Source organism: Akebia trifoliata, chromosome 8 (genome assembly GCF_017979445.1).
Source record: "Akebia trifoliata isolate Shusen 1 chromosome 8, ASM1797944v1, whole genome shotgun sequence".
Lineage (NCBI taxonomy): Eukaryota > Viridiplantae > Streptophyta > Magnoliopsida > Ranunculales > Lardizabalaceae > Akebia > Akebia trifoliata.
In genome coordinates this window covers 51,586,496-51,601,353 of record NC_141382.1, presented here as the reverse complement: position 1 = coordinate 51,601,353, position 14,858 = coordinate 51,586,496, and the positions used below count along the sequence as shown (strand labels likewise).

Sequence of the window (14,858 nt, the reverse complement as noted above, 5' to 3'; positions counted from 1 at the left end):
GATACGTGGCATTACTAGCATTCTCATACACTGGAGACGTATAAAGAGAATTATAGCTAAGATTTCTTTTAAATATTACAGGTGGAGAATAATTGAGAAGAGGGAGGGAAGGGGTCGGAAAATCTGCATGTTTTGTTTATTTAGTATATATATTTGATTAGATTTCTCAGACTCTGTAACTTTGTAGGAGATTCGATTAAATCGCTGATCTCCTCTACTTCTCCGCTGGAATTCCCACTCTCTCTTGCTTGCTTTTCAGATTTTTCTAGGTAAGAGACCCAAAAAAACAAATGAGAGAAGAGATTGGTTTTTCTATTTTTGTTAGTTTGTTTGTTTCTTTGGTGTGTTTATGAATCTATGGGTTGATGAAAATCGTCATCTTTCTTAAAATAAAATCACGATTTCATCATTTTGAAGAATATTTCCAAATGGGTATTTTTTGTCTTTGAAGATTGTGGTTTTGTTTTTGTTTGAATTCAGATAATGTTTGTAATTTTTTTTCTTTTCTTTTTTCCCAAGATGATCTCTTTAAACTTCCTCTCAAAGAAGTGATTTAGCTTTGTTTTATAATTTTTTGCTCCTTTTATTGGTTTATTATTTTTTCTATTTTGGGTTTCCATTTCAAGGAATTTCTCACTCTGCAACTACAAATCTTCCATTTAATGTTTCAAAATTTGGGCACCAATTTTTTCCCTCTTACATGCAATTTCAGAATCAAAATCCCAGTTTGATTAATTGGGTTTCTTCTGCTTCTTTTTTTATCTTGATTTTTCTCCTTTGTTCTTGGTCTTTGGCTGTTCAAATTTTCCATTTTTTTTTCTTTGAAAAAGAGATGATTTTTTAATGAAGAAAAAAGTTACTTTCTTTTTTTTTTTTATGAAAACTGAGTTTTGCTTTACATCTCATTGAAAAAAAAAAATCCCATCTACATCACTGCAGGGAACTAAGGAAGTCATAATTTCTGCTTCAGATCTTGTCTCTCATATTCACACAATTGTCTTTATTATTTTATTTTTAATGTATATATATGTAGAGATAAGATAAGATGGGTACCCATTAAAATTAAAATTAAAATCTAGCAAACCTTGTCTCTTCTTCTGTTTTACTCAACCTTCATGATTTCTCTTGTGTTTCAGATGCAGAACTGAGAGTACTTTTGATTGAACATGGAAGGGGATACATTTACAGGCCTTGGCAATGGTACCCAAATAGATAACAAAGTCTTACAAACATTCCAAAAGAATTTTGTTCAAGTTCAAAATATCTTAGATCAGAATAGATTACTCATCAATGAGATTAATCAGAATCATGAATCGAAAATCCCTGATAATCTTAGCCGAAATGTGGGTCTAATCAAAGAGCTCAACAACAACATTAGGAGGGTCGTCGACCTCTACGCCGATCTTTCTACCAATTTCACCAAATCAATGGAAGCTTCATCTGAGGGGGATTCAAGTGGGAAGCCTGGCCAGAAGAGAATTAGGCCTGGGTAACAAGAAATTTAGAGTATCCATGCTACTTTTATTGGGTTAATTTGATAGATGTTAGTCTTTATGTATCTCAATTCTCATAATAAATTAGATTTCAGTATCTCTTGCATTGTAATTCTATGTATTATGTAATTGTGTCTCATTTCATTGAAATTAAGTGTGCTTTTGTTTCTAAATCTCCTATTTTTAGAAGGCAAGAGAATGGCCTAAAATGACTTACATTAAGAAGTAAAAAAGCTATAGCTCTAGATCAAGTTAAATGTCAAGAAATGATCTATTTTGCTGATTTCAATATTGGGATTTTTAAATTGCAAACCCCATATCGATGCACGAAAGCAGTAAAAATAAAAGAAAAGAATACAAATCCATGGATGATTTACTGACTTAAGAAAGAAGTTTGTGTGAATGAATCCCTAGATCTAGCTATAAACAAGAAAACAATTAAGAATCACGAGATTTATGTGGTTTGAAACAATTGCCTACATCATCATGTAATGATGAGATATTTTTCGTTATTTCTGTAAAAATGAGGTTATGATCTCACTTCCAAATTGAAAATCTCTTTCAAAGAAACTCTAAAATGAGTTGGGTATGAATTCATCGTATGTTCAAATTACGAAATCACCCTTTTTGAAAAAAAAAATTAAGGAAATTATTTGGACCCGCAAAATCGCCTCTGATGTACAATCCATTCTGCTATAGAATACCACCAACAGAATACAAGGCACAACAAACATCCCTTGATTCTCCTTGTGTACCTCTTTTAGACCTCTAGCTTTTATGTTAAATTTCACTCTTCCCTAAAACCCCAAATTGAGTATAAGTGTGTAATAATAGTTTTCTAGTGTGCAATACATCCCTCATAATCAATCACTAATTAAATTTAAAACATTCATCACTAGTAAATAAGGTGTGGGTCTTGATGATGATCCACACCTTTTGGGATTTTGAAAAGGTTGAGATCTGATCTGGGTCTCTCCCAAAAAAATATATAAATAAATAAATAAAGAAAAATAAAATAAATAAGTCTATATCATTCTCCATTGATGGAGTTTAACTTTTACTTTTTTGAGGAAAAAACTTGACAATTTCCTTTGTTCTTTTTTCCATCTCAATCTAAAGTGATTGATTCCCTTTTTAAAATCTGGTTGAGGATTGAAGTGAATTAAGGGATAGATACTGTTTGAAGTCTTCTCCCATGAAGTCAGAACCTTTTTTGCTCTCTTAGAAGAAACTGTTGATGATCTCACTTTGTGTGGTGGAGAGAACTTAAAAATCTGCAAAGCTAATTCTGTTTTTTAGTGAAGATGCTCTGAGACAAATGGAAAGAAAGCAGCTTTGGATTATACTTTTGGTTCTAAAGCACAAACCACAATACCAGAATCTCTAACAAAAGATGATGGACTTTTTGACCATTGTTTTGTTCTAAGCAATGTATGGTCTTGATTGGAAAAAAGGTAAAAAAATAATGAAAAAAAGACTAACTTAGGCACTCTAAAATAAAGCACTAGAGTCTCAAGAAAGAAACAGACAGATACACACATAAATGGTGGCCCCATCAATAGTACAAGGGCCCCAAATCCTTTTGTTTGTTGATGGGATTGAGCTTCTCTTCTCTAATGGCTTATCCTTTACTTAGGTCTCTCTCTCTCTCTCTCTCTCTCTCTCTCTCTCCAAATTGATTGATCTGGTGTCATTGTTGGTGGGTCCTGATCTTTTGGGGTAATTTAAATTACCTCTCTTGGTTTTTCTGTATGTTTGATATACCCCCTGGGTTTTCAAACTGAAGTCATATTATCTTGATCATGGTCTTTTATGGGAGACAAATAGGAAGGAAAGAAATACCCTCCTTGTTCTCAATCTTTTTCCACAACTCTTGATTTTTTTTGTTCCCTTAAAATATACATCATCTTTAATTTTTCCAATCTTTAGGCTTAAAACTTTGATTTTTATTTATTTATTTATAATATTTACTTTTTTGTTAAAAAACTATTGATTTTTCCCTGAAATCCCAGATCTTCAATTCTTAATTTATTTGATAAAGTCCTCTAAGGTACAATAACAATAAAGCTTATCCACAAAGATTTGGGGTCGGCAACATTAGAGATATTGTAAAACTCTAATCGATTTTCTTCTCATCTCTATTAGAGATATTGAAGAAGTCACCTCATATTCAGCTTGAATATAATGATTCTTTTCGTTTATATTTTGAAGCGAAAATAAATGATTTTAGGAGGGGAAAAATAAGATTTTTGGCAAGAGCTTAAAAATGAGGGTATTTTGATCATTTTTGTTAATCTCTTATGGAAGACCATAGTCAAGGGGGCATGTCACCAGGTTGATGTACAACAAAAACCTGGAAGGGTATATCAAAATCAACCTAATTTTTATTGCTTTTCTTTCCTATTTCTCCTAAGAATCACAGCTTGATATTGTCAAACTGACTCACATGGATTTAACTGAGTCGGATCTATTGCAAAAGGGATGTTATAAACCAAGTTAGGTAGTAAAATGTCTTCAACTTATAGAATGTATATATTTACTCTTGGTTCTAAAGATTATAAAAACACATTAGAGATAGAAACCATGCTGTAGCTACAAAAATACTCCAAATCCCAAATCATTGAAAGTGCAGTAGAATTTTTTATTTTTGTAAAAAAAATCATTTCTCAATGTATATTTAATGTGTACCCCTAAGTGTACGAAAATCAATTCCTAAGATATATTTAATACATTTTAGTGTACCCCACAACGGCACACGTACACGTTGACAAAACCCATCACATTTTAATAATTGTTGTGGACATGTCAAAAGTGGCTTGAATTTCCATCACGATCCTAAGAATTGATTAAACAATTATGCCTGGAAATTGCATGCTTGACTTCCAATTTTTGAGCCTTCGGCATCTGACTCCAAACATGAGTTTGGGAAAAAAAAAATCACAATTTCTTGCCTCATGTCTCGAGATGACACTCCTAAGATGGATTCAATATTGCAACATTTTATCTTGTATCTCAAGATCACATGTGTCATCTTTTAGAAAATTTTGATTTATCCCTTTTAAGTAAATTTTATATATATATATATATATATATGGTTAAAGTGATATTAGAATTTGAATGGAAGATAAATAAATTAGTTTTGATGTGAAAAGGTTAGGTTGTAGTTCTAGGACCAGAAGATGAGATCAGAGAGCCTAAAGTCATGCAAGTACACAGCTGAGTGTAGACTTTTATTGCATTCGAAGAGGAATCTACTTTTTGCTACTTTCATTTCCATCATTACACAGGAACTTCTGCTTTGGGGAATCTAGTTTCTTAAATAATAGTACATGCGTGTCACTGAGCAAGCCTTAAATAGGTCACTTTTAATTGGGCTAAAAATCTCTAACTCAACCCCCAATTAAATCCAAGTATCAGTAATTTATTAATTAAATTGTGATTGAATGGTGTAGATCCATCTAATTTATTTTATTTACATCATCATGGGCTTTTTTACAAGAGATATCAACTCTCACTTGATAAGAAGTTGATGTTAAAGCCCGTGGGCCTTATTCATCTTTGTAAACCGACTATTTGAGACCTATGTTACTCAATTTTCTACTAGTCCGAACCACAAACCGATTCAAAGAGAACAAGTTTGCGGTATGGTCAAGCGAACCATGAATCCACCAAATTTTGGTCGGATTTGATGAACCAAAACATTTGGTTCAGTAAACCCAAGCATGAAATTTGGCAAACCCACTAATTTGGTTGGACAAGCCAAATATTTTTTTAATTAATTTTTATGTTTTCCATGTGTTTATATTTAAAATTTAGATTATTTTACTAATTTATTTCTATTTAACTTTAAAAAAATATATGTAATATTATAATTAATCATGTCTCTTCTGGTCCCCCTAGACGTAAGCTCAGACGCCTCATCATAAATAAAAAATCAGGAAAAGCATAAATTCCCCTGCACATGTTTGGTAGATAACCAGAGGATGTTGCTACCCACAAAGATAGAGGCCTCAAACCATCAAACGTACATTAGAGAGTTGTTTTGAATAGTGACAGCCATGATGGATTCACAAACTGTAAATGGTGTCCAAATCTAAGATGCCTTTCTCTATAGGAAGATTTGGCACCATTCCACCTTTAGTAAAGAAATGGAAATTTCAGTACTTCAAATTTTGTCTTACAGCATCCAGTTCACACCAAACAAAGTCGTAAAGTATCTACAGACGTGATCACTTCAAATCAAAGTTTTATCCATGATCAGTGTCAATGCTGTCTTACTGTTGTATTTCCAGTCGATATTACCTTGAGGGCTCTGGGGCCTTCACTGCTTCGTGCACAGCTGAAAAATCTTGATCTCCTAACCCCAAGCTTCTAGCCTTCTTAAACACCTACATTCAAACAAAATAAACTAGGTGTCAATGATGAGAAGTATGTTACTCGACTTTTGAGGGCTCTAAAACCCAACGAAAAACCAAAAAAATGAAATGGATGGAGGTAGTTAGAAAATATGCTAAGGAAGATGCCTTAACTGAAGATCCATAATAGAGTTAAATAGAGAAACAGGAGTCATGCTGCTAACCACAGTAATTGGGATAATGTGCTGATGGTCTTAACAAATTTTGCATGTAGTATAGCATAGTGACCAATGTATATATGAGCGAGCCGAAATATAAAATGAAACTACCCAAGTGGTTGTTACTTGCATGTTACATATTAATTATTTGTAAATTATAACAATTTTGCTTACAGCTTTATCATTGTATATAAATATATATAGGGTCCAGTTCAGCAGCCAAAATTTTGACGTATATGGGTTAGAAGTTTTGACATGGGCTGGGTTTTTTTAGAATGATCTCCGAACCAGAGATCATCCTCACAAAAAATCAGCCCAACACCATCAAAAGTGGTTTATAAATTAACGGTCCTCGATTCTTCAACTTGTAAATTGGGGTTAGAAGTATCGGAATGGGCTGGTTTTTTTGTGAGGATGATATATATATATATATATATAGGATAGCATTTAGGGGACAATGTTAGGGAGACAAAATTTATCCTATATGGCTTAAATGTTTCGGATTGAGTGAGGATGATCTCTATGGTGAGGATCATCCTCACAAAAAATCAGCCCAAATATCAAACTTCTAAACCCATCAAGATTGGTTTACAGATTTATGGTAAAAAATCAACGGTCCACAATTCTAAACCAGCTTGGATGGGGTTAAAAGTTTGAGATTGGGCTGATTTCTTGTGAGAATGATCTACTCACCATAGAGATTATCCTCACAAAAAAATCAGCCCAATCCAAAACTTTTAAGCCATATAGGGCAAATTTTGTCTCCCAATGTTGTCCCCCGAATGGACCCATATATATATATATATATGGCTCAGGTTCCCTTGACCCATGGAGAAAACACATAATCCCAATCGTTTACACACACAATCCAATGGTTGAGATTTATTCTCGGGATAAGTATCTACGAGATATGTGTTATCAAGATACGCATAAATCTCAACTGTTGGATTTTGTGCCTAAACAGTTGGGATCATGTGTTACGTCATGAGTCATTCTTCCTGACCCTATATATAGCAAGTTTGTTTTTTTTTTTTTGCTAGTGTCTCACTTGCCAGTGTGCTAACCAATGTGTCTGAACTCAACCCCTTTTAAGGGTCCATTTTGAAAAGCATGGAAAGCAAAAAAGTAATATAGGTGAAGAGAAGAGTATAACCTCATTAGCTGCTGCAGCAACTGGCATTGATGTTGCTGTCTCATCCCCGAGTGCAAGAGCCAACCTCAAATCCTTCTGCTGATGCTTTAGAGGAAAAGCAGGGGGATAGCTGCTCTGGATCATAGTTGGTCCTTTCATCTTGAACATTGGATTAGCAATGCCTCCCAATTCCTGCCAGAGAGAAACAGTTGGACAGTTGGCTCCATTTTTAACAAAACTTTTCAAAATATTGCAAAGGCCGCTATCTCACCAGCGCGTCAAGAAGGGTCTGTTGGCTCAATCCACTTCTGTCGGCTAGAACAAGTCCCTCGGAGAACGCATTCATCACACTACAGAGATCAAACACTTATTTGTTTAAATAAACGAGAGATTGCTAGTAAAGATCTAACAAAGTAGATAAACAACTCTTTTTATTATAATAAATAAGAGAGAAGGGTGATCTTCTATATACAGAACTGTCGTTCGTATACACAAAGAAAAGCCAACGGGAGGGAACCACATAAGCTACAAAAACAACTACTCAATATATCTGCAAAAGCTAATGCCATAGAATATGGTATCCCAACAAAAGAGAGAAGTCAATTACCTAATTTTTTAACTTCTTAAGGATAGCAGACAAATGGAATAAAAAAATTTGTTCTCACCAATGACAAGAATTTTACAACGTAATTGGCAAGATAATAATATGGATTAATCACGTCCTTAGCAAACCCAAATTATGCCTTGTGTAAACCATTTCAATTGATAAACCCAAACTAAAGTGTTAAAAAGTGTTTAGGTATGGGAATAGACACTGAACAAGAATACAGATTTAGGGGGTATATGTCTGTTAAAAGAAAAAAATAAAGAAAGCTTTCTTCCCCACTACCAAACCAAATCATAACATATCTTCGGATTAAAAGCAGCTATTACCTTCCCATTATCATGTTGATGACAAGTTTCATTTTTGCTCCATTGCCAACCTTTCCCAAAAAGAAAGACTTTTTCCCCATGACATCGAAAGCAGGAATTGCTTCCTCGTACAGGGCCTGCATTAGTGCATTTGCAACCAGGTGTAAATTTGCACCAAACCATATCAATAACATGAATATTTTTGTAGTCAATGTCTCTCCATTTGAAATATTAATGAACATTAAGGAAAGAACAGATTGAAATGCATGGGTGTATTACAGTTTAGAATGTATATATAGTCCCCACTTGCACGAGGAGTTAAAGGTCTCTGAAAGTAGGTGGATGGTTTTTTCACATTGAGAACACAATTACATGTATCTTATTCTCTATTTTGGATTAGGCAGATGCCATTGCTAGAGGATTTCTGTGAAAACTTAAACGTGGGACAATGGGTGCAGTTCGGATTGCATAAAGATATATGGAGATTTAAGTCTACATATTTTCAAACGTTATGCAGGATCAAAGAATTGGCTAGTGCTACAATGATTTTTTTCATAAGCAAGGCAGGTCCAAATTCTGAAGTTCAGGTTGCATAAATTAAGATTTATGGAGATTTGTGTCTGCATATTTTCACATGTGAGCAGGTTCAAATTATTGACTGATGCTATGATGAATTTTTTTTTTTCACGGTAGAACAGTTTCAAATTCTAACCTACATATTAGATTGCTGCTTGTTGGGAGCTTCTTGGGCCTATACAGGCACGGGTTCGATTCTTTCCAACCTTATGGTTGAGGGGGAGTGTTGAGTGTATATTTTCCTCCACTCTTTGCCAATTGGTTTTGAGTTGGACCCCAAATTTATCGTGGTATATATCTCCACGTGCTTTGTCCCACATCGGACACGCATTGCCTTCTCTTGAGGCCAATTGGTTTTGAGTTGGACCCCCAAATTTATCACAGACTAGTTCAGTTCACCCCCCATGTACCAAATGGACCTAATCTTGTTTCATGGAGACAGAAAACGTGAATAGTTGCTCATTTTAATTTGGACCTAAGTGATTATATTAGAGCATCTTTGTGCAGCCTTTTGTGATGTATTGCGATGCCAATAGGTAGCACAATGACCATACCTATGAATCCTGTCTACCATGCTCATTTCAAATATATAATCATGGACAACCATTTTTGTGAAGAAGTCCCTGGTAGTTAACTTCCCATGTTATTATATCTTCATCAAATTAAGATGAAGAAGTTTTCAATTTGTTATCACAATTCTCAGCTTATTAGGGAGTAAGCTTCTCTTAATGTCATGATTATCTTATCTATCTACATGTATTTTGGTGAAGATATAATAACATGGGAAGGAGTCTTCGATGGTTAAGTCCTTCCCATGTTATTATATCTTCACCAAATTTGCTTTCAAGATTAGCATCATTTTATCTCCACCAAGCTTTCAATCTGTTATCACAATTTTCAACTTATTAGGGACTATGCTGCTTTTAATGTCATGATTGTCTACACATATTTTGATCATGGCATTATGGTGTTATATTCACCTTATGGTGTAGTTTATTGTGAAGGGTATTTTAATCATTCTGATTGTATACAAATATGATTTGTTCTACCTCAGTAAATGAGAAACATACATTATTTATCTTTTTTTATTGATATTATCTCTTTCAAATATTTTAAAACTCTTGTCCAGGCTTTGGACAGTGTTTTCTGATGGTAGGAAATTCAGTACTATCCTCGAGTAGGTTTTAGGTTTTCTGCAAGGGCTTAACTTGGACGCATTCCATTCTTTTAGAAAAAAGGATGTCATGAATACTAGTAATCGGTCAATTACTACAGTATCATTTAATGGATTTCTTTCGTAAGCATTGCTTAGAGTAGTTAGATCAGTCTTTGTGTATCATAATTTTTAACCCAATTCTTAATAGCAAACTTGCAATAATAGAGTTGAGTTGACGGGAATACAAGCAAGGGCAAGCCGCCTCCTTTTTTTTGGCTTATTTTTGGTATCCCCACCCTCCAGGTGAGACAAATCCCACGGTTACACGCACCACCCACTCGGAAAATCCTACGTGAATTTCAAACCTAAGTGAAAAAATGATCCACGTTCTAACTCTGTACAAATATGTTACATTATTTTTCAATGGCATACAGGTGAACCTATGAGCTATGCATGCAAGAAAATGCAGAACTATAGACTTGAATATTGACTTACCTTCTCCCCAGCAGCAAGAATGACTAGTTGACCATCTTCAGCAGGCTTTTTGCTTCCAGACACAGGAGCTTCAAGGAAATATCCACCCTTTTTTGTAATTTCCTGCAGAGATGAGATGATTGAATCATACAAGTCTTAGTAATCAATATAAACATGTTATCTCTTCAACAATAACGTGAATAAGAACTGATAAAAAATTATAACGTGGATAAGAAACTCTTCTAGTTCACATTAAGAACTAAGTGTGTGAACGTGGATTTGATAAACCAAAACTAGGTTATAACCAATATGTAAGGCATAAAATTGACCCTAAATGAAAACTTCTTAGTAATAATATCCATTCAGAGTTGGAGAAAATAATATCCATTTAAACGAAAATTTGGGAAAAATTGTGAAATCAATTGGAAAAAGAAAATCAAGTCAACGTTAGCATGCAATCCTAACCTCACTGATCTTTGATGAAGTGTCGGCATCAACGGTTGACATGTCAATGTAACCTTTTCCTTCACACATTTGCTCTAGCACACCATCATTCTCAAAAACCACCTGTTCAACTATCAAACTCATATTCTAGTGGGCATTTCCAAAGCATTTCACGTAATAAACACCAAAAAAATGTTCTCACTAACCGAGAGTGCGGCAGAAGGATCAGACAACATTGCTATGGTGATCTTGCACTTTTTGACTACTGCTGCAGGGGTTTCTCCAATTGAAGCACCATGCTCGAGAAGCTCTTTGCACTACATTCATATGTTTTAGAGTATAATGAAGTGTGAAAGAAAAATACCAAACAAAGCATAAGTTTTGGTGAAGATAACAGCCTTGCACCATAATCAATGATAAGAGAAATCAAGAAAGTAAAGGTTTGGTCTTCAGAGTAGGTTTTTTGTACACTTGCTCCAAGTGATCAACACTACAGCTCTGGCATGCATTCAGAAAGTTAGTCTTCCATATTTTGTTCAACCAATAGTCACACCAACGGGCTCCCAACAAAATTTTCGATATGATTTTTCAAAATATACAAGTGATGTCTTCTTTCAACCTTATTTTTAGTGTGTGTGCATGTGCGTGTGTGTGTGTGTGTATTTTTTGCTTTCTCTTCCGATGACTCCAAACCAAACACTATTTTAGTAAAATTCACATTTTTTTCTGGTTTTTTCCCCAACTGAGCATATCAATCTAACTCACTACAGGTTTCTATCTATTCTCTGCAAACATCCTAGTTGAGTATACAAGCTATTTTCCGTTTATGATACTGAGCATCGGCCACTAGAGATTGATGGAGACAATGAATATAAATAAGAATGAAAAAATGGCACTTGATGGTATAACCCCCACTTGGATGACTTATTTCTTAAAAACATGTAGTTGAAGCAACTCAACACAAAGCCTAGCTCAAATCAAGAAATACAACTTAAGAGCCCGAAGTCAAGCTCGGCTTCTTTCCTTTGTTTCAGTATATAAATTGCGTAATGTCACAGATGACCACTGCAATGCCTTTTTTACTCCTGCTAACTTGACATAAATGCTACAGAAACTTGAGATCAATTTATACCAATCCGATAAACCACCAAAAGGGCTACTTATAATAAAAATTGTGGACTCTAATTTGATACCAAAATGAAAGCCAACATGAATGCATCTGCAAAGCCAAACAATAAGTAAATAGCATTGGAACCAATACTCAGTGATCATCAAAGCCTTATTCCAAAGAATTTTGGGAAAATCCCATAATGCGATGATTATATATACGTCAAAGTCTTGTCCAATAAATTTGGAGCAGCTGAATGGATGTAGTTCGGTTCCCCCATTCAATTTTATCTAAATCAACATGCACGCACACACACTCACACACAAAGAAATTATGAATAAATCAAATTGGACATAAAATAAGGGAAAGTTGCTTGAGATGGTTTGGGCATATGCAAATAATATCAATAGTAGCACCAATGAGAATAAGCACTTTGGTACAAGTGGGGAGCTGCTCTTAAGGGGCAAAATAGTTAAAAATGGATTCATGTACCCTTACTCCAACAAATGATTTGTCATTTTATAAATAATAAAAAAAAAAAATGTAACATAGATCATCCAATCCAAGAGTCACATAACTACTATTAACAACATAAAATCCAAATGATCAAAAATTAAATTAAAGGTTCTTAAATCTTGATATAATAGATAGATAAAGAGAGGAATAATTAGAGTTATGAAGTGTAGTACCTTAGATAGGGTCCTATTCCACACTGTGACCTTGAAGCCGTTGTGTAGGAGATTAAGGGACATTGCCTTCCCCATTATCCCCAAACCTAAGAATCCAATTTCCATCCTTATCTCCTTATTTCTTCTTCTTTTTCTTCCTTGCTTTTCTTTCTTCAAGTGTTGGAGTCTTGGAGATGACTCTGCTTCTGCTCTTCTTAATAAATAAAATAAAGTTTTATATATAATATTTAGTGATCATGTACCGCCATGGAGCTGACGAGGAGGAGATTGTGAGATTTTTATTGTTTAATCTTCTCCGGTTATTGAATATTATTTACGATAAGGATGTCTTTATCATTATCTTTGTTTCAGGATCAGATTCGTCCGATCCACATTATAAAAAATAAAAATAAAAGGGCCGTTTGATGGATTCCACGTCACCATTTCTCCACTATTGCTGGAAAAACCTCAACGTTGGTTTGTGTAACTTATTTGGACACGTGATATAATATTTGAAAACCGAATCAAACCGACGGTTGGACCAGACCGGCTTCTGAAAGGATTTTGGTCTAGTAGTACTTTTTCCTTCCAACTAGCGGCTTTGGACGCTTGGGATATTGCCATGTCAACAAAATACCAACCGTTTAGAGTTTAATGATCGTTCATTTACAAACTCTTCAATCAAACTTTAAAAAAAAATAAAAATTTAACCTTTTTTTTTTTCAAATCAAAGCCAAATCACGATCATTACATATGATATGATGGGTTAGATCTTATATTTCAAAATAGCATCTCCACCATCGTAAGAGAACGACAGGAAAAAAGTATCATAAATAATGTTCTACTCCCTTTCAAAATCTTTGATTATATTTTTTAAGGGTCGTGTTAGGGTGACACAGTATTTATTGTGATTTTCACAATTCTAACGTGGACATGCATACATTGGTTATATATGATTTTTACTCGTATCGCGAGGAAACAAATCTATGGCTATGTGCACATCCCATGTCAAACTAGTGAGAATCGCAGTAAATACTTTTTGTCATTTCAATATTTTCCATTTTTTAAAAGGTATTTTTTTCGATTTTTCTTTTTAAATCCGATCCATGCTCCGAAATTTGGAGGAGTGAGGTGTTAGTAATTTTCAAAGTGACCCAATCAAGATTGTCAAAAAATCACCGCACAATAAATAATAGGAAAAAGTATTATGGAGGATCTACACTTTTTTATATGACCCGTTGAGAATCCAAATGTTAGAGAGAGCTGACGATTTTTTACCAACCAGTAGCATTTTACAGCTACATCTGGAATTGTCATTGGAAAATGTTGTTTTTCTTTGGTAATAGTTGAAATCGAAAAAATAATAATCTCAGAAAAAATAAATAACTTGAAAAAATGAATTGCATTATTTGATTGCACATAGGAAAATATCAATAAGAGAGTTGGTTTGTAACACAATTTTTTATTTGTGGCATCAACCTCAAACTCAATCTATCCATTGGACCGAGTTAGTTTTAGCATAGTTTTAAAACTCATAGAGTCAAATTCAAATTTGATCAAGTCGACTCACATGGATTTTGAGCTGACTCAACCCAACTTGTGAAGTCAATTTGAAAAATCATCAAGTCAACTTGGTCGATGTAGCTCAAAAATGCACCTAATTAAGTCAAAAACTCAACTGAGTTACTCGATTATATGTAATGTTTTATTGGGAAATACAATTTAAATATTTTATTTATTTATTGTAAAATATCTAAAAATAATTTTACAATTTTAACATTTTTTTATTTGACTCATGAGTTGTCAACTAGACTCAACTCAATAGACATCTAAGTTGAGTTTATGAATTATAAAATGAATAATGCTAAAGTGATCTCAAGCTAGAACCTCATATTGCACTTCATGATGTGAGAGTGGATAGGAATCATAGGTTTTTCATCGCGATACGAGTGAAAAAAACATATATGGCTCCTACCCATTTTCATGTCATGAAATGTGATATAAGGGAGGGGTTCGACGGACGTTTTGGAAAACATATAAGAAAACCACGTTTCTCATACGTTGGATGGAGAGAAACGGACGGGGGAGATGGGGAGAAACGTCAGTTCAATTAAAGGAACGGAGTTTCTTTATTTATCAAAAAACTCCCTCAACTTTTCCCTTGTTTCTCTTTGTTTTTTTTTTTTAAACAAAACTTCTCCTCTCTGTTTCATTGAAACTTGACAGAAATCCAAACAAACCCATCTCTCCCTCTCTACTCTCGACAAAAAATCCATCTCTCCCTCTCTACTCTCGACATAAAATCCATCATCCAGTTGTACT

The 14,858-nt window shown here is 34.1% G+C and overlaps 2 protein-coding genes across 2 annotated transcripts; one reads left to right on the top strand and one right to left on the bottom strand.

Annotated features, from left to right (window-relative positions):
• On the top strand, positions 1–1,666 carry ELF4-L3 (ELF4-like 3). The gene is made up of 2 exons (XM_086449546.1): positions 1–269; positions 1,137–1,666. The coding sequence occupies exon 2, from the start codon at positions 1,167–1,169 to the stop codon at positions 1,491–1,493; it is 327 nt and encodes a 108-aa protein (XP_086305672.1). The 5' UTR covers positions 1–269; positions 1,137–1,166; the 3' UTR covers positions 1,494–1,666.
• A 3,891-nt stretch (positions 1,667–5,557) lies between these two features.
• On the bottom strand, positions 5,558–12,831 carry GLYR1 (glyoxylate reductase 1). The gene is made up of 8 exons (XM_086449545.1): positions 12,558–12,831; positions 10,967–11,077; positions 10,782–10,883; positions 10,338–10,439; positions 8,132–8,247; positions 7,470–7,548; positions 7,220–7,390; positions 5,558–5,881 (listed from the first exon to the last, which is right to left on the bottom strand). The coding sequence occupies exons 1-8, from the start codon at positions 12,660–12,662 to the stop codon at positions 5,792–5,794; spliced, it is 876 nt and encodes a 291-aa protein (XP_086305671.1). The 5' UTR covers positions 12,663–12,831; the 3' UTR covers positions 5,558–5,791.
• Positions 12,832–14,858: the final 2,027 nt, after the last annotated feature.

Bases quoted from the DNA above. Each gene is read 5' to 3' on its own strand.
- ELF4-L3 (XM_086449546.1), top strand. From the start codon at position 1,167: ATGGAAGGGGATACATTTACAGGCCTTGGCAATGGTACCCAAATAGAT.
- GLYR1 (XM_086449545.1), bottom strand. From the start codon at position 12,662: ATGGAAATTGGATTCTTAGGTTTGGGGATAATGGGGAAGGCAATGTCC. The intron at 10,884-10,966 runs GTTAGTGAGAAC...ATAGTTGAACAG, and splicing joins ATCCTTCTGCCGCACTCTCG to GTGGTTTTTGAGAATGATGG. The intron at 5,882-7,219 runs GTTATACTCTTC...GTTTGAATGTAG, and splicing joins TTGCTGCAGCAGCTAATGAG to GTGTTTAAGAAGGCTAGAAG.